This window comes from Electrona antarctica, assembly GCF_951216825.1.
Source record: "Electrona antarctica genome assembly, chromosome: 16".
Lineage (NCBI taxonomy): Eukaryota > Metazoa > Chordata > Actinopteri > Myctophiformes > Myctophidae > Electrona > Electrona antarctica.
The window spans coordinates 13,376,969-13,395,988 of NC_136797.1; the positions used below are offsets into that span (position 1 = coordinate 13,376,969).

The window sequence follows — 19,020 nt, forward strand, 5'->3', positions numbered from 1 at the left end:
CATGGAACCGTCATGTTTTCCTCTGAACAGGTTCCCGCAAGAACTAAACGTGGGGAAGGTGTCTGCTGAGGTGATGTGGACTGATTTTGCTCTGGAGATGAAATATGCCTTGGAGACTCACCGTCTCCCTAAAGCAACGGATAGTAATGGTAGTTATACAGTCTCTGTCTCTTTGTCTCTATTGCAACTACAAACATACGTTTTACTACTGTTTTCGGTCATTACACATTTAACCCATTTTGACCTGAGATCAGATTCTGAACGACAGTTTTCTGAAAAAGCTATGTTTCTATGTCAGTCGTTCTTTGATTTTTCAAAAATAGCAGACCTACAAGCTCGTAGCGCGCCACTCGGTGGCGCGCTATGAGCTTGTAGATCTGCTATTTTTCAATAGCTAAAGCATGACATAATGCTAACACCAAAAGGGGTTCCCGCCCAAAATGGTTAACACACACACACCTTGTTTTTGTGTTGTTTAACAGAACATGAGAAACATAGGCGCTGCAAGATGGCCGACTACATGAACCTGCACTTCAAGGTGAAGTGGCTCTACGAAGAATACGTCAAGGACCTGCCAAACTTTAAGGATGTCATCCCCGACTATCCCTCGTGAGTCATACGTATACACAACACACGGATATTGGAAATCGGTAAACGCGCATTTTCAGGATTCTGACTTGGGTATATGATGATGGTGCACAGTAAGGCCTCACTCAGACCTTTACAGTGTTGTGAGTGTCATGGCCCCAATGCATTTCCAATGGAGGTCACATGGTCTGTTGTATGGCTTTCAGCTGTGTTTCGACTGCCCCCTCCCCCTCACACAACACAAATGTTGTGTCAAACCATGTGACCTCCATTGGAAATGCATTGGGGCGGCCATGACACTACACAACATTCATCCAACAAGCATACAGCAATGCAGTAAAGGTCTGAGCTACGCCTTACACGTGACTAGTGCCATTGGCCCAGAGTAAGTGGCAAGAAGTCTGCAAGGCTACCTGGTGGCCATAGCTGAACGGGTAGACAGGCCATCTGGGAATCGGAAGGTCCTCGGTTGGGCCCCTCAGGCGTGGCCCAGTCTGTGGCAAAGTGTCCTTGAGCAAGACACTTAAGGCTCATACATAGTCTGGATTTTCGGTGGTGAGGTGACCACCGAACTACAACATGACGTCACGAGCCGCTGTGAAGAGCAAACCACCGCCACCGCCCCAGCCCTTCTCTCTGTTTTTACTCACCACCGCTCAACGTTATTTCAGCTCCGTGGTGGTCACCTCACCACCGCAAATCCAGACTATGAATGAGCCTTCAATCCCCTAACTGCTTCCCACTGAGCGCTCATCCGGGAGTAAGCCATCTGCTGGGTGAATGCAGAAAAGTGTGTTGCGACCAGGGACACTTTGACATGATAACCAGGGCTGGGAGGCAAACCAGAGACTCTTATGATTACAAGACGGCTACCCTACCCACTGACTTAAGACAGCTACCCTACCCACTGACTTAAGACGGCTACCCTACCCACTGACTTAAGACGGCTACCCTACCCACTGACTTAAGACGGCTACCCTACCCACTGACTTAAGACAGCTACCCTACCCACTGACTTAAGACAGCTACCCTACCCACTGACTTAAGACAGCTACCCTACCCACTGACTTAAGACAGCTACCCTACCCACTGACTTAAGACAGCTACCCTACCCACTGACTTAAGACAGCTACCCTACCCACTGACTTAAGACAGCTACCCTACCCACTGACTTAAGACGGCTACCCTACCCACTGACTTAAGACAGCTACCCTACCCACTGACTTAAGACGGCTACCCTACCCACTGACTTAAGACAGCTACCCTACCCACTGACTTAAGCTATTGCTGCCCCAGAAATGGCCGCTCTATTGCTGCCCCAGAAATGACCGCGCATGTATTATAATACTTACCTACTGTAGACGTAGTACCAGTGGTGGAAAGTAATTAAGTACTTTCACTTAAGTACTGTACTTGAGTACAATTTTGAGGTATTTGTACTTTACTTGAGTATTTCTAATTTCCAGTACTTCTACTCCACTACATCTCAGAGCCAACTTTTTTACTTTTACGCCACTACAATTATTTGAAAACTTTAGTTACTAGTTGCTTTGGCGATTTTGATTAGAAAATCATTAACCACTTCAACCCTATACATTTGGCCCATTTGAAAAGAGCCGATCTACAAGTGACGCATTGAGAGCTTGTAGATCGGCTCTTTTCAATAGATTTTCTACAAATTTTTAACTTGTGAAATGGGGCATTCTGCAATATGAATACTTTTACTTTTAGTACTTTAAGTACATTTTGATGCCGATACTTTTGTACTTTTTCAATTCCGTACTTTTACTTGTAACAAAGTACATAGTTCTAAATTGCAGTATTGGTACTTTTACTTCAGTAAAACAATTGAGTACTTTTTCCACCACTGCGTAGTACATTAGTCATATATAATGTACATACTGTATACCGTATAGTTAAACAATTATGTACGGTATAAAAATGACAAGCTGTGATTGGACAATTAACACTTCATGCTGGACTGCCAACCAAGAACACAGGCTTATTCCCGCCTTACCGTATCCTAGTTGTCCCATCGCAGGTGGTTCTTGCCGTATCCTAATTGTCCCATCGCAGGTGGTCCTTCTTACCGTATCCTAATTGTCCCATCGCAGGTGGTCCTTCTTACCGTATCCTAATTGTCCCATCGCAGGTGGTTCTTGCCGTATCCTAATTGTCCCATCGCAGGTGGTTCTTACCGTATCCTAATTGTCCCATCGCAGGTGGTTCTTCTTACCGTATCCTAATTGTCCCATCGCAGGTGGTTCTCCTTACCGTATCCTAATTGTCCCATCGCAGGTGGTTCTTACCGTATCCTAATTGTCCCATCGCAGGTGGTTCTTACCGTATCCTAATTGTCCCATCGCAGGTGGTTCTTCTTACCGTATCCTAATTGTCCCATCGCAGGTGGTTCTTACCGTATCCTAATTGTCCCATCGCAGGTGGTTCTCCTTACCGTATCCTAATTGTCCCATCGCAGGTGGTTCTCCTTACCGTATCCTAATTGTCCCATCGCAGGTGGTCCTTCTTACCGTATCCTAATTGTCCCATCGCAGGTGGTTCTTACCGTATCCTAATTGTCCCATCGCAGGTGGTCCTTACCGTATCCTAATTGTCCCATCGCAGGTGGTTCTTCTTACCGTATCCTAATTGTCCCATCGCAGGTGGTTCTTACCGTATCCTAATTGTCCCATCGCAGGTGGTTCTTCTTACCGTATCCTAATTGTCCCATCGCAGGTGGTTCTCCTTACCGTATCCTAATTGTCCCATCGCAGGTGGTTCTTACCGTATCCTAATTGTCCCATCGCAGGTGGTCCTTCTTACCGTATCCTAATTGTCCCATCGCAGGTGGTTCTTCTTACCGTATCCTAATTGTCCCATCGCAGGTGGTTCTTCTTACCGTATCCTAATTGTCCCATCGCAGGTGGTTCTTCTTACCGTATCCTAATTGTCCCATCGCAGGTGGTCCTTCTTACCGTATCCTAATTGTCCCATCGCAGGTGGTTCTTACCGTATCCTAATTGTCCCATCGCAGGTGGTTCTCCTTACCGTATCCTAATTGTCCCATCGCAGGTGGTTCTTACCGTATCCTAATTGTCCCATCGCAGGTGGTTCTTACCGTATCCTAATTGTCCCATCGCAGGTGGTTCTTCTTACCGTATCCTAATTGTCCCATCGCAGGTGGTTCTTACCGTATCCTAATTGTCCCATCGCAGGTGGTTCTTACCGTATCCTAATTGTCCCATCGCAGGTGGTTCTTACCGTATCCTAATTGTCCCATCGCAGGTGGTTCTTCTTACCGTATCCTAATTGTCCCATCGCAGGTGGTTCTTCTTACCGTATCCTAATTGTCCCATCGCAGGTGGTTCTTCTTACCGTATCCTAATTGTCCCATCGCAGGTGGTTCTTCTTACCGTATCCTAATTGTCCCATCGCAGGTGGTTCTTACCGTATCCTAATTGTCCCATCGCAGGTGGTTCTTCTTACCGTATCCTAATTGTCCCATCGCAGGTGGTCCTTCTTACCGTATCCTAATTGTCCCATCGCAGGTGGTCCTTCTTACCGTATCCTAATTGTCCCATCGCAGGTGGTCCTTCTTACCGTATCCTAATTGTCCCATCGCAGGTGGTTCTTGCCTTTTGTGCTGCAGTGGCTGGATGAGAATGAAGATGTTTCCATGGAGTTCATGCATGGCGCCTTGGAGAGGGACAAGAAAGATGGGGTAAGAGTTCATCATTTGATGCCCAGTCTACAAGTGTTGTACAGCAACACGTTTGTTCTTAAGACATTTTTAGGACTGTTATTCGATCGGTTAATCTAACTAATTGATTTGATTATAAAAAATATTAGAACTTAAATAAAACAATTTTGTTAGTTATTTGTTTGAGGATCCAAGGTTGGCATTAACATCAAATCAGCTCCTTAACAAGCTTTTCAAAGTATTTGCTCATTATGGGAGTGAGTGAGCAACAGGACTCCATTCATTGTAGCATTAGTTGCCTTGCTTTTCTTCAGCATGAGACTAATTAGATGCACGTGTAAAATCAACGCCACCATCATAACTGAGGTCATACATTCTTTCATCCTTTTTAGTTTATATAAATCAAGGCTTTCTTCATAATACCTGGGAAAACTAAGACTAAAACAAAATGAAAACTGAAGAAAAACTAGTAAATTCCAAAAAGTGAGTGGGATTCTCACTCGGGGGGGCAAATCCCAAGCTTTAAAAATGGCTGTTTGTGTGACCGTTTCCAACGTCCTCCCTCCAGTTCCTGCAGACGTCGGAACATGTTCTCTTCTCCTGTTCTGTGGTGGACATCTTCACCCAGCTCAACCAGAGCTTTGACATCATCAAGAAACTGGAATGTCCTGACCCCGGTGTCATGGTGCACTACAGTCGCAAATTCTCCAAGGTAAGCCGGTTCTCGACTCCCCCCCGGGGTTGTTGAGGGGGTTCCAGGGAATCCCCCCCCCATCAAAATGAGTTAATATATCTGTATATTTCAATGTACTGTGTACTGCATCCCTAAAAACAAGTAACAACCAGCCTTCTGACTCATAGTAGTGCCCTGATAATATTCATGACCATATGGGGGATATGGGGGTTGAGATATTATTATTTTTAAAGAAATACTATATTTTAAAGAAATACTCTATTCTGCATAGTGTTCTAATCAATAACAATGTTAACTTTTAATACCTTTTACCCTCATCTTCTCAGACTATCACCAAAGTTCTTCTGCAGTACAGTGCCATTCTGACCTCTTACTTCCCTTCTTACGTTGACAAAGAGAAGATTGTAAGTTTGAATGTATTATTATTAGTCAGCGGCCAATTACATATATTTTTGGGGGTCCTTGACATGAAAATGTTTGAGAACGACATAGAAACATGGGTTTTTCAGAAAACTGTCAGTATTTAGAAGGGTGTCAGCCTGTCGGGTACGGTCGCCCCTAAACCATCTCGCCCCTCGATTTTTCCGCCGACCTCACGCCGACCGCTCGGTCCGACGATTATTGCATTCTTTATTTTGTTTTACTGAGAATAAGGTTAGAAATAAGTTTAGGGTTAGGCATAGTTTCACTGGGGTTAAGTTTAGGAATGGGGTTAGGTTTAGGCATAGTTTTACTGAGGTTAAGGTTAGGAACAAGGTTAGGTTTAACCGTTTAAGCATAATTTACTCGGCTTACTTTAGGAATACCAGGCCGTGCTGTTCCGCCGGCTGTACGCCCCGGGGCGAGTTGGTAAAGGGGCGAGTCGTTTGGTATTCTTTAGAAGGCATTTGTAGAATCGTCCTCAGGTCTAAATGGGTTTAACCCATTTTGGGCGGGAACGCCTTTTGGTGTTAGCATTATGTTATGCTTTAGCTATTGAAAAATAGCAGATCTACAAGCTCATAGCGCGCCACCGAGTGGCGCGCTACGAGCTTGTATGTCTGCTATTTTTGAAAAATCGTAAAAATGCAGCACAAATCTTTGAATATATATTCTTTCAGAGCTGAATGTTTTTTTTATTTCGACGTCAGGCCTAAATGAGTTTAAATTCCTGGTATGTTCCCTAACCCATACTTGGCAATGAAGGGTCCGGGTCTGACCCTGATTTGTCCTGATATGTCTGTCTGGTTGCAGCCCTGTGTCCTGATGAATAACCAGCAGCAGCTGAGAGTTCAACTGGAGAAGATGTTTGAATCCATGGGTGCCAAACAGGTAGGTGGATTATATTCATTGTGAATGAATCAAAACATTAACTTGATTTGTACAAAGATCGTTTTTACTGGAATCAAAGAATTAAACCATTTTGTGCGGGAACCCCTTTTGGTGTTTTAAACATTATGTTATACTTTAGCTATTGAAAAATAGCAGATCTACAAGCTCATAGCGCGGCACCGAGTGCCGCGCTACGAGCTTGTAGGTCTGCTATTTTTGAAAAATCGTGAAAATGTGGCGCAAATCTTTAAATATAATTATACTCTTTCAGAGCGAACGTTTTTAACTCAAATCTTTGCTTCATGGGGGTTCCCTGGAACTACATATTTTCAGATGGGGGTCGGTGGACAATTACAGATAATACTGGAGGTCCTTGACATGAAAAAGGTTGAGCACCTAAGAGCACCACTGACATAGAAACATGGGTTTTTCAGAAAACTGTCAGGATTTAGAAGCCATCTTTGTAGAATCGTCCTCATAATTTTTACTGGAATCAAAGAATGAAACCATGCAGCTTGCATCTTCAATAATCGCACAAATATCTTCTGAAGAAAACAAGAGATTGGCAGCTGAAGAGATATGGGGGGGGATACGAGAATGAAACCATGGCTATTTTCTTTGTTGGGCTTCTTTGTTGCAATTCAAGTTTTTATATATTAGTCGTGTATTAACTAAAAACATTCCCAGCATGCAGTGCGTCGGTGTCCATTATGAAGTGGTTCTGCTTTCTGGATAATACATTTTTTTTATTCATACTGCATCTGCTTTTATTAGATTGCCACAGAGGAAAAAATGGTATGTACAATAGATGGATGGATAGATAGTTGGATAGATAGCAGGGCGGCTGTGGCTCAGGAGGTAGAGCAGGTCGTCCAATGATCCATGGGTCGGCGGTTCGAATCCCGGCTCCTCCTGTCCACATGTCGAAATGTCCTTGGGCAAGACACTGAACCCTACATTGCCTCCAATGAGTCGGTCGGTGTGAGCTTGCCACCATTGGTGTGTGAATGTGGGAAGTGAGGACGCTGGCGTCGACTGTTCGCCGCTTCACCTCCCAATGTATGAATGAATGAACCATTGTAAGCGCTTTGAGTAGGCACGTAGTGCATAGAAAAGCGCCATTAAAAATGCAATTCATTATTAGTTGGATAGATAAATAATAGACAGTACAAGATTGTGTCCATTAGACTTAGTCACCCCTACCTCAAGCGCACCTCAACTAACGCGTTTCACTTCACTATTCAAAGCGAGATGAAGTACTGGTGGACGAGGAACAGGGCGAGAAATCTGAGGAGGAAGGAGAGGAGGTGGGTTTCCAATCCCATCACGGGACTCAAAAGTTTAAAGTGTTATGAATAGAATAACCACTAAGAACATAATTATTAGTTGCAGTTGTCGTAGTTTAGAAGCAGCATTCTTTTAATGTGGGGTTCTCACTCTCCTCATGGCTTGGACAGCAGGTCAGAACAGAGGATCAGGAGGCAAAGTCTACGGTTGGTATAGAAATCAATCGGATGGTTTTTAAGATTACAGCTCCCTCATTTCAGAATTACTGACGTACCGGTATTCACTTTTTTTTTTCCTTTAACCCATTTTGGGCGGGAACCCCTTTTGGTGTTTTAAGCAATGCTTTAACTGTTGAAAAATAGCAGCTCTACAAGCTACAACTTGTAGGTATGCTATTTTTGAAAAATCGTGAAAATGTGCCTCAAATCTTTGAATATATATATATATATATGAATATATATATATATATATATATATATAATAATTTTTTCAGAAAAAAATACATTTTTAAAAAAGACATTTTTTTAAATTTCGACGTCAGGCCTAAATGGGTTAAGATTAATTGAGTAATATAGCAAGAGAGAATGAGATATAGAATGAGAGGACGTACTGTAAACCCAGAGCCAGACGTAAACCCACGTCATAATGGTTAGTTATGTGATTATGGTACAGTACTGCATGTGCTAACTGGTTGAGACTCCAAAACGCTGCCAGGAAAAATATCTTCGTATTTGATTACTGTGTAATTGCACAGTGTGGACATGAGTGAGCTGCAATTTAAAAGACACTTAAATAGAGCTAGTTGAATCTAGTTGACCAAGCCCTGCCTATAGGATAGACTTCCCTGCTAGAATCTTTTAAAATCCTGACAAACCTGTGTGTTCATTTATATTTCACCGACTGACTTTGATTTATTTTCCATTCTTGTTTTCCATGTGGAAAGCTGGAGTGTATTCATTTCTTAGGTTATTAGTTTCGTAGGTAGAAAGCATCCTTAAAACCTGGCTTGGCAGTGGTTAGCGCTGTTACCTCACAACAACTTGGCCTTCCTTTTTCTTTTCTTTTTTTGCTGTTGTATGACATTAAAGATGTAGTCCTCCAATGTGGTCTCTTTTGTAGCCTCTCCTCCCCTTGTATTCTGTTATACTGGGTATTGTCCTAGTGCAGCCCATTATGTCCCTTTTTTAATCCCTGTCTTCCTGTCGTCATAGGCAAAGTCAGTTTTTATAAGTTTTCACTGTTAAAAAAAAGTCATACTTAATTTAAACATGTTCTATGTCTGTGTTTATCCCTATTTGTTTGCTTGTTTTTTATTTGTTCTTGAAGTTAAATATTCTCAAATATCGTAACTTTAATCGAATCGAATTGATTCCAAGATTTTGCAAATCATTGGTCAAAAAAAGTCTAAGTGGGCTAGGAGTCGGACTCTCCTTTTTCTCCCTGGAAATAAAAACGTCTGGGTTTCCGAGGCTAGGGCTCGCCAAACCCGGGATTGGCATCGGAGAGTCATAAGATTATCACTCTGTGCTGGAGTTGACGTTGAACGAGGTGCATGCGTGTAGTAGTAGTGTTGTTTTTGGCAGGAGATTTCTATTTTAGTTTTAGTCCTAGTCTCTTGAATAGTTTCCATTTAGTTTTAGTCACCCGGAATGTTTTAGTGTTAGTCTAGTTTTAGTCGACTAAATGTCATACGATTTTAGTCGACTAAATCTACAGTTGATTTAGTCGACTAAAATGTATTTTGGCCGGGCCTTGATGCCGTCGTGATGACTGATTTTTACACTTGCAACCAATTGTAAAATGACTTATACTGGATCTCTTCTCCAATACTAGTCCCTTCCTAACACTTTTGTCCAGTTTTTATTTGTTGACGAAATTGTCCGCATATTTAGTCTTAGTTTTAGTCGACGAAATCAACACTGGTTGCAGAGAGACATGGAATGGTTCCATGTGCAAATGATCAGGAAGCCTTCTTGTGAAAAAACCTGAATGAAATCGACAAGTCTGAGAGAGATGGTCACACACTAACACCAGGGCTCCACCGGGCGCGTCAGCGTCGCGTCTCCGTCACCGTCAGGGAATGTTCCCTTTTTAATCAATGAAGGGTGGCTCCACTGCCCGTGTTGCGTGACATTAACGCGTGCATTAAAATTGAACCGGTGCGTTTTTTGACGCACGCGACGGAGACGCAACGCGTCCGGTGGAGCCCTGGCGTAAGCATGAGTGATAGCAGGACCGAGTTGTGTACGTACTTGCGCGCACTGGTGTTTCATTTGTTCATGACGTAAGCAGCATTACCAGACGTCAACAAATAATCCATTATTTTATTTCCTTTGTATAATTTTTATCTGAGGGTCTGGTGTTGGACAACGACAGCCCTGTGTGTGTGCTTCCACATTGTGTTTTTATCAGTTCCTTTGGAGTGCATTTCAATCTTATAAAAAATAGTTTGTATAATATGAATGAACTTCTCAATTGTGAGGATTTCTTTTCCACTGTGATTTGAAATGGAAATTATTTTCTCATATTCACATCTTGAGAATAATGGTTTAGTTTTTCATCACAATAATGGTTCGGCTTTCTATTATCTCCTTATTCGTCTAGACTCTAGTGCAACAAGAGTATGATTGCATGGCACGTGGTTGGTATGCCTACATGTGTTGGATACATGGCTGCAAATGCAGGCTCTCTTAATCTGTAGAATAATGCAATATATTGCTAATTTGGTAAAGAAAATGTAGACGCCGAACATTTATTTTGTTTTCAAATAATACCGTTGGATTTCATTATAGTGGACTACCTTTTAAACGTTTGTTTTGTTTTTATTTTTTCGTGTTCTCTGATTTGTGTTTGTGATTTTCAAAATAGTTTGAGGAGGATGAGGAAGTGGTAGATGAAGGAGATAAAATAGAGGTTAAGGTTTGTGTCTCAAACATTCGTTGTATTCCCGTCATCGTCACCGTTCTGTTCGACCCTGTCATTGTTCTGTATCACTGGCCCAAGCTTCCCCGTAGAGTAACTAAACACCATTTTCCTTGTGTTGTCCACATCAGTCTCAAAGTGGCACTTAGTTTTTTTCATATAAGATCACAATAATGGTACGGCTTTCTATTATCTCCTTATTCGTCTAGACTCTATTGCAACAAGAGTATGATTGCATGGCACATGGTTGGTGTTATATCATGAGTTGCCCATGTACATACATCTTAGTCTGTGTACTTGAACTTCAGATACAGTGTACTTGATATGTATTGTGTACTGCCTGTACTGTAGCATACTTTATGGATAGGCTACGAGAGACATCTCAGCGCCAGCAAGGTCAGCCTTGCTGCATTAGTCATTATCATGTCACGTTTCTATGTCTCATATCTTGTTGTCACGTCATTATGATCCAGCACTATATATGTTCCAGTTTGTGTAATACACTTTGTGAACCTTTAGCGTGATACTGTCTCGTGTCGCGTTATAGTTCTCTCCGGGCCCTCGTCTGGTTCTGACAGACTGGTAGTGTGTGATCATCCGGTTGAATTATTCCTTTGCTACGGCGACTGCGGCGAGGGGTCCGGGAGAACAATAACGCGACACGAGACAGTATCACGCTAAAGGTTCACAAAGTTTATTACACAAACTGGAACATATATCGTTTAAACGTTTGTTTTGTTTTTATTTTTTTGTGTTCTCTGATTTGTGTTTGTGATTTTCAAAATAGTTTGAGGAGGGTGAGGAAGAAGAGGAAGTGGTAGATGAAGGAGATAAAATAGAGGTTAAGGTTTGTGTCTCAAACATTCGTTGTATTCCCGTCATCGTTCTGTTCGACCCCGTTATTGTTCTGTATCACTGGCCCAAGCTTTCCCGTAGAGTAACTACACACCATTTTCCTTTCCTTGTGTTGTCCACATCAGCCTCAAAGTGGGACTCGTCACTCGACCCCATTGGGGTTGGTGTCTTTGAACGTTCTTGTCCTCTGTTGTGTTGAATTTCAAGCCTACACTGACCTTGTTGTTTTTACCCCACCCCTTGCTTTAAAGGAGAATTCCATGCGAGAAGGCTTTATTTGTAATTGTTACCAAAGAGGTCCAGGTGTTATTTTTGCATTATTGGCTATTTCCCCTAATATAAGCCCTCAATTAATTGAATTGAATGGGGCATTGGGGTGTAATTCGCTTATTTCCATTGCTCAAGAATCAATAGTATCTAAATAGTATGTAAATAGTATCACAAGCGGCACACTACTTTACTACTTATTTTGATGGGAATAAGCAAATTAGCACAAAAACCCAAACCCCTTCAGGGCTTATATTAGGGGAAATGGCCAATAATGCACTTCTGCACAAAATAACACCTGGACCTCTTTGGTGGGGACTTAACAACTACAAATAAAGGTAAGAAAGCCTTCTAGCATGGAGTTCTCCTTTACATTTAAAGTAGGTTGCTGTCACTCAGTGCCAAACATAATTACATTTTTGGGTGGCTTGATATCAATGTCTCCAAAACGAGCACATGCGTTGTGCTTTTGCAATATTTTAGGGCTGTACAATTATTGCTAAAATGATAATCGTGATTTATCTTTTGCTTGATATCGTAGTCGTGATTAATGACCGTGATTATTGGTAAAGTTTTGTGTCTTGTGTTTTGTTGGTGACACATCATCTTTGGTCAAATGCTATGCAATGGCCTCTGTGATTTTATTGTGCCTCTTTGAGCCTGAAGGAAACGTAGTAAACGGTGTGTAACTCGTGGAAAAGGGCAATGTACAACCTCTGACCAAATGGGTGTGTGTAGCGTTAGTCCGACGTCCCGATAATCCAACATTACTAACCCTACCTCCAACGAGGGCTTTAAGCAACTAGTCGACTATTCAACTAGTCGACTAGTTGCTTAAAGGGGCGGGTACCGTCCTAAAGTCGGCTCTTCGGTGCTACCGAAAATTTCTGACGAGCCGAAATCATTTCGGCACTACAGCGGTAAAATAGGATTATGAATCGGCCCTTACCCTAACCGCATCAGGAAGCCACGGGTGAGTCTTAACCGACCGGCGGCCACCTATGTGGGACTAACTGGACGTCGTACTAGCGTGTGCCCCACTGGTCAAATGAGGTTTTAAAATTAATTTCCAACTTTCACAATTGCATAATGATGAAACATCATTAAGAACTTTTGCATTAACTCATTTTGGGCGGGAACCCCTTTTGGTGTTTTAAACATGTTATAATTTAGCTATTGAAAAATAGCAGATCTACAAGCTCATACGAGCTTGTAGGTCTGCTATTTTTGAAAAATCTTTGAATATATATTCTTTCAAAGTGAATGTTTTTAACTCTGGTCTAAATGGGTAACTGTGCAGCCCTAACATCTGCTACCGTATTCTTTAAAAGCAACCTTTTGAATTGCCTCATGTTGCTGAGATGCAAAGATCAGAAATGCTGAAATACACGCCTACACTTGATTCTTGTGTACCCTTTTCATTGTGAAATTCTTTAAGTTTTTAGAACATTTGTTTGACAGCTTATTTTTTTCGTTTGTCTGTTTTCTGTCTTTGCATAAAACATTTCTTTTGCATAAAGATGGATGCATCAATAGAAAAGGTATGACATTCCAATAATAAGGGTGGTGAATGATGTCAGTAATCGGTAGACTGTACCAATAGTGGGTTCATTCAGATGGGTGGTATTGTAGCTGGAACTAAAGATTATACCAATGGAAGGAAGGTTTTTACGCACGCATGCACACAAGCACTCACCTGTACACATACGCACAATACACACACACACACACACGTGCATAAAAAACGACATGGGCATTGGGTGCTCGCACGCAAATGCACACAAACTTGTGATAAATGCATTATTAAACACATTGACGTGTGCCGTACACACACAAACTAATTCACGAACCTATCAATACATACTGGTATCGACCTTCTCTAAAACCTGAAGCTCTCCTTTTTGTGTGTGTTCTAGCAGAACCTTCTCTCTGTCCTTATTTTATACCCTTACCTTGTACTCTGCACTGACACTATGAATCAGAAAGTCCAATGGAGCATTCACTTAATGAGCCAAATAATGTTTTGGACTAGCCCCAAGCAAGGCCTTGTTTGTTTGGGTTGAGGCTAGTAGTACCTGGTCTGTCTTTGACTTGTTGCTGGGAAGATGCCATAATCAGCTTTCCAAAAGAATGTACTATAATGAATCCTATGAGGCAAAAAGGAAAATGCACACTATTAAAGGGGAAAACCACCCATTTTCCAACATTTTACTATGTCATTAATATACCTTAGAGTTGTTGTGTGGACATAATAAAAAGGTCCCCCCATTCTGTGTTTCCTAGAACTGTAATTATGAAAAAAATCATTAACATGGTGAAACACATCTTGATGACATCATCAAGATGTGTTTCACCATGTTAATGATTTTTTTCAGACCTCTAGTTCTAGGAAACACAGAATGGGGGAACTTTTTTATTTTTTATTTCCACACAACAGCTCTAAGGTATATTAATGACATAGTAAAATGTTGAAAATGAGTGGAATGCCCCTTTAAGTGTTCTGTTCCATGTATCATTCCGTAAACGAAGTAAGAGAAAACGTGATGAATGGCATGATTAAGGAAATGTAGAAGTGTGTCACAATGATATAGGATACTAGATGTGGACATTGTGATAACTTTGACTAATATTGCCCAGCATTAGTTACTGTACATTAGGTGCAATTTTGAATCCTTCAGTTTCTTTTACCCTTCAATTTTTTATACCCCCTTAAACCACAATCCACCTTGTGCTGTTATGGTAAATGTTCTATACTGTATCATATTAAACTATTTTTGAATGTACTCCCCCTGAAAGCCGGAGGTTGCAGGTGAAAAGGTGGGTTGGTTTTAGTGTGTTTGTGTGTGTGTGTGTGTGTGTGTGTGTGTGTGTGTGTGTGTGTGTGTGTGTGTGTGTGTGTGTGTGTGTGTGTGTGTGTGTGTGTGTGTGTGTGTGTGTGTGTGTGTGTGTGTGTGTGTGTGTGTGTGTGTGTGTGTGTGTGTGTGTGTGTGTGTGTGTGTGTGTGTGTGTGTGTGTCGCGAGATTGTGTGTGTGTGGCGTGTGTGGCGCGAGATTGTGTGTGTGTGGCGCGAGATTGTGTGTGTGTGTGGCGCGAGATTGTTTGTGTGTGTGTGTGGTGAGATTGTGTGTGGCGAGATTGTGTGGCGAGATTGTTTGTGTGTGTGTGTGTGGCGAGATTGTTTGTGTGTTTTGAATTGTAGTATTAGCAACTATAAGTGAAGAAGGGAGACTTTAGTGAGTCATTAAAGTGTGTTTGTGGACACTGAATTTTATTTACTTTAAAAAAGTCTGTTCCCTACAGTATGTCACTTCTGCTAAGAATTGCATGGTAATGCCTGTGTATCAAACGGCACCATCTAATTATAATATTTATGATACATTTTTAGCTTATATCAGAGGTCTTCATAGAGCAAAAAAAATACTATGTGATCTCGTGCTGCTCTGTCCGGTGATGATCAGGTTCCTCACTAATCGAGCCTCTTGTTTGTGTTTTTTGTGTGTTTGTGTCTGCAGCTGGACACGGAGGCCAGTGACGAGCTGAGTTCCCTGCAAATCAAGCTGAATATCAAGCTGGATGAACTCTGTACTATGTTTGCAAACAGGTGATGCCTCTCGCGCTCTCTGTCTGTCGGTCTCTGTCTTTCTCTCTGTCTGTCTGTCTGTCTGTCTGTCTGTCTGTCCGTCTGTCTGTCTGTCGGTCTCTGTCTTTCTCTCTCTCTGTGTTACATTATGCACAGTGTTGTTGCACACATGCAACAAGTGCGTCGTGTAGGCCAGGGGGTTCTCAACGTTTTTTGTCTGGGGCGACCCCCGGAAATGCTTTGTCCATGTCTTGCGACGAAAATATTGTATCCTGGGAAAATAAATCTGACGGATGATATTCCGGCCCGACACTTCCACCGATACCGTCTCTGCCTTCAGGTTGTGACCAGGCTTTTCTCTTCGCAGAGGAGTAAGCCTGGGACCGAGGCTACTGGCACAGTATGCTTAAAGCAGGGGGTCCGAGGCCTAATGCGTGTCAATTGGGGGATATTTTAGAAAAGAATATGCATGACGACCACGGCACCGACATCTTTTTATCTTCTCTCCACCTGCTGTAGCTTCCAGCCCCGAATCAACGACTGTATGAAACAAATGGCCTCACTGCTGTACCAGATCAAAGGACCAGCCAACGACAAAGACAAAAACCAGCTGGATCTTGATGCTGGCGACATGCTCCGCCCACTGATGGAGTTCCTGGATGGGAAGTGAGTAAATAAATGGAAAAGTGGGCACTTACAGTATGATACCTTTAGCGTTACATTTAGCCCTGTATGTATAGAGAGGATTGCAATGAGCAGCACGACCCTAAAATCCTGTATTGCCAGTTGCTAAGTTAATACCTGGAATTTGGACTCCCATTTTTGAGATTTCACACAGTAGGATATTGCTGCGTTCACACAAGGCAGATGTAAACTGTACGGTTATTTATGATTTATTTAGCTCACCTTAGCAAAGACACTCTGGGCGGGAACCCCTTTTGGTGTTTTTATTCATTATGTTATACTTTAGCTATTGAAAAATGGCAGATCTACAAGCTCATAGCGCGGCACCGAGTGCCGCGCTACGAGCTTGTAGATCTGCTATTTTTGAAAATACGTGAAAATGTGGCGCAAAGCGAAAGTTTTTAACTTTGCTTCTGGGGAACAACATCCCTGGAACAACATATTTTCAGATGGGGGTCGGCGGCCAAGTATATATAATTTTTGGGGTCCTTTGACGTGAAATGGTTGAGAACCACTGACATAGAAACATAGGTTTTTCAGAAAACTGTCAGGATATAGAAGACATTTGTAGAATCTGTTCTCAACCACAGGTTGCAGGTGTTTGCCCGCGTGTGTGAGAAGACGGTCCTGAAGCGAGTCCTGAAGGAGATGTGGAAAATCACCATGAACAGCCTGGAGAAGACCATCGTCCTGCCCCAGGGCACTGACACCTTTGTAAGTTCGAAGTGCAGCTTGAGCTTGTAGGTCTGCTATTTTTGAAAATGTGGTGCAAATCTTTGAATATATTCTTTCAAAGCGAACGTTTTTAACTCAAATCTTTGCTTCTGGGGTGTCCCTGGAATAACAGGTGGGGGTCGGCAGCCAAATACAGATAATTCTTGGGGTCATTGACATGAAAAAGGTTGAGCACCACTGATATAGAAACAGAGGGTTTTCTGAAAACTGTCATGATTTAGAAGACATTTGTGACCAGATTTGACAGAGCCTGCCATCTCGCAAATTCCAGCTTTTCACCAGAGGAGAAAAACTTTTTTTTTTTTCTTTTTTTCAAAATGAGTTAATAGCACAGGCAGACTCTTCACATACTAGAGCATGTCTGAAATAAGTGTCAGAGCTGAAATCGACATGTAAATATGAAATAAATGCTTAAACATGTAGCTAGGTGTAATGTTAGAGACCACAGAAGTGAACCTTTCAAGCCTGTTTTCTCAACTCGCTGTTTTCTGCAAGACATAACTCTATGAGCCATATCTCCAAAACTGGTGGGTCAAACTGAACAACCAATATGTCAATTTGAAGCTATGATTCCCTGCTTTCATATGGCATGAAAAAACGAAAATTCAAAAAAATCCAATGGCAGTCCCTCAGTCAAATTTAGTCACATTTGTAGAATGAGTTCTCAGGTCTAAATGGGTTAATCTGAGTTTGACTTTGTTTGTTTCAGGGGGCTCAGATCCTCTCTGCTGCCAAAGAACTAGGCCAGCTCTCCAAACTTAAGGTACTGTATACTTAAAATTAGACTACGTTAGGATGCCACCATGCTTTCTTATGCCATAATATAATCCTGTTAATTTCAATCACAACAAGTTCTCTCAAGACACTTTACATGTAGAGCAAGAGCTTCTAAATAGTTTTGTGATGTGGTTTGTGTTCATAGGATCACATGGCAGGCGATACTAAGAGCTTGTCTCCCAAGCAGTGTGCAGTGATGGACGTGGCGCTGGATACTATCAAGGTACGCTTTACACTATGGTTCTGGTTAAAGCTAGCCTGACACTCACTTCATTATTCAAACTGAAAGCCCTCCCCACGGCAGCAGTTTATGGGATGGGCGATGTCAAAGCGGCAGTCTTCGGTGATGGGTTCATACCAACCAATCGGAATCGTAGGAAAGCAGATGACGTTGTTAATCATGTGGCTATGGCTAACCCGTTTGCTAACCAAAGAAACACAGCCAACGAGCGCTACTAGCATGTAAACGAAAGCGGTAAAATATGTCTGATGTTTATAAAACCTGTCGTTTCTGTAAAGAAACTATTTATCATACGCCGATTTAATAGCCAGATTGATACGGTCATGAGTCACCGCAGTGGGGGCAGCCATGTTTGTTGTCCGATGCTGTCGAGTGACGGGGCTGATGGCCAATCAGCTGTCGAGTGACGGGGCTGATGGCCAATCAGCTGCTGCGTTCGGATTTTCGAACGACACTGACACCGCCGTAGGAACAGTAACTCAACGCATTATATTGCTGCTCATCTATCTACTTTCCTATCTCGCTTTCTCCGGCGTTTGGTATTATCGTATTCTCTTCACAGGAATACTTCCACGCTGGAGGGGTCGGGCTGAAAAATGCCTTCCTGGAGAAGAGTGCCGAGCTGACGTCGCTACGACACGCTCTGTCTCTCTACACTCAGACCACCGACACCCTCATTAAGACCTTCGTAACCTCACAGCACGCTCAAGGTAATGCCAGTGTTGTTTTTGGCAGCCCATTTTAGTTTTAGTCATCGTCTCTTTGAATAGTTTTCTTTTAGTTTTAGTCACATTTTAGTCACCCGGAATGTTTTAGTGTTAGTCCAGTTTTTGTCGACTAAATATAAGATTTTTAGTCGACAAAAACGACAGTTGATTTTGTCGACAAATGTATTCCGGCGGGCCTTGATGCCGTCGTTATGGCTGATTTTGCACTTGCTGAAAATAGTACTACCTGTCAGTGGGGAGTGTTGGCTGATGAAGGAATATCAACATCCTAATACTGGGGGGTCAAATTTTGACAGGCAATTCCTGCTGCCAAAATATGACCCCCCCCCAGTCAAAAAACACTTATAAAGGACAAATGCCTAAATAATAGAAATAAACATTTTTTAAATTCAAAAGGATGAGAAATCATACTTTTACATTGCCAAAGCAAGTGTTAAAACATAAAAACAATTTAAGAAAAAGTTGGAAAGTATGAACAGTAAGAGGTTAACACAAAATACGCTTATCTTGTCTCTGAAAAGGGTGCTCTGAGCAAGTAAGTAGTCTCGTAAGGTCAAAGAAGACCACCCCACTGCTCTTATAGATCAGCTATTTTCACTATGAATTTAACACTTGAGACCTATTTAAAAAATAAAGTCATTTAATAAAGT

General features: G+C 42.1%; 1 protein-coding gene across 1 annotated transcript in view; it reads left to right on the forward strand.

Annotated features, from left to right (window-relative positions):
* The window catches only part of unc13bb (unc-13 homolog Bb (C. elegans)), a 124,744-nt gene that overhangs the window by 97,981 nt on the left and 7,743 nt on the right, over positions 1–19,020 (forward strand). The window contains exons 25-36 of the mRNA XM_079524548.1: positions 31–149; positions 483–609; positions 4,213–4,309; positions 4,857–5,000; positions 5,309–5,386; positions 6,216–6,293; positions 15,138–15,226; positions 15,725–15,871; positions 16,480–16,603; positions 17,334–17,387; positions 17,547–17,624; positions 18,205–18,352. Of these exons, the coding sequence (XP_079380674.1) occupies positions 31–149; positions 483–609; positions 4,213–4,309; positions 4,857–5,000; positions 5,309–5,386; positions 6,216–6,293; positions 15,138–15,226; positions 15,725–15,871; positions 16,480–16,603; positions 17,334–17,387; positions 17,547–17,624; positions 18,205–18,352 (1,283 nt within the window). The remainder of the gene's footprint in view (positions 1–30; positions 150–482; positions 610–4,212; positions 4,310–4,856; positions 5,001–5,308; positions 5,387–6,215; positions 6,294–15,137; positions 15,227–15,724; positions 15,872–16,479; positions 16,604–17,333; positions 17,388–17,546; positions 17,625–18,204; positions 18,353–19,020) is intronic.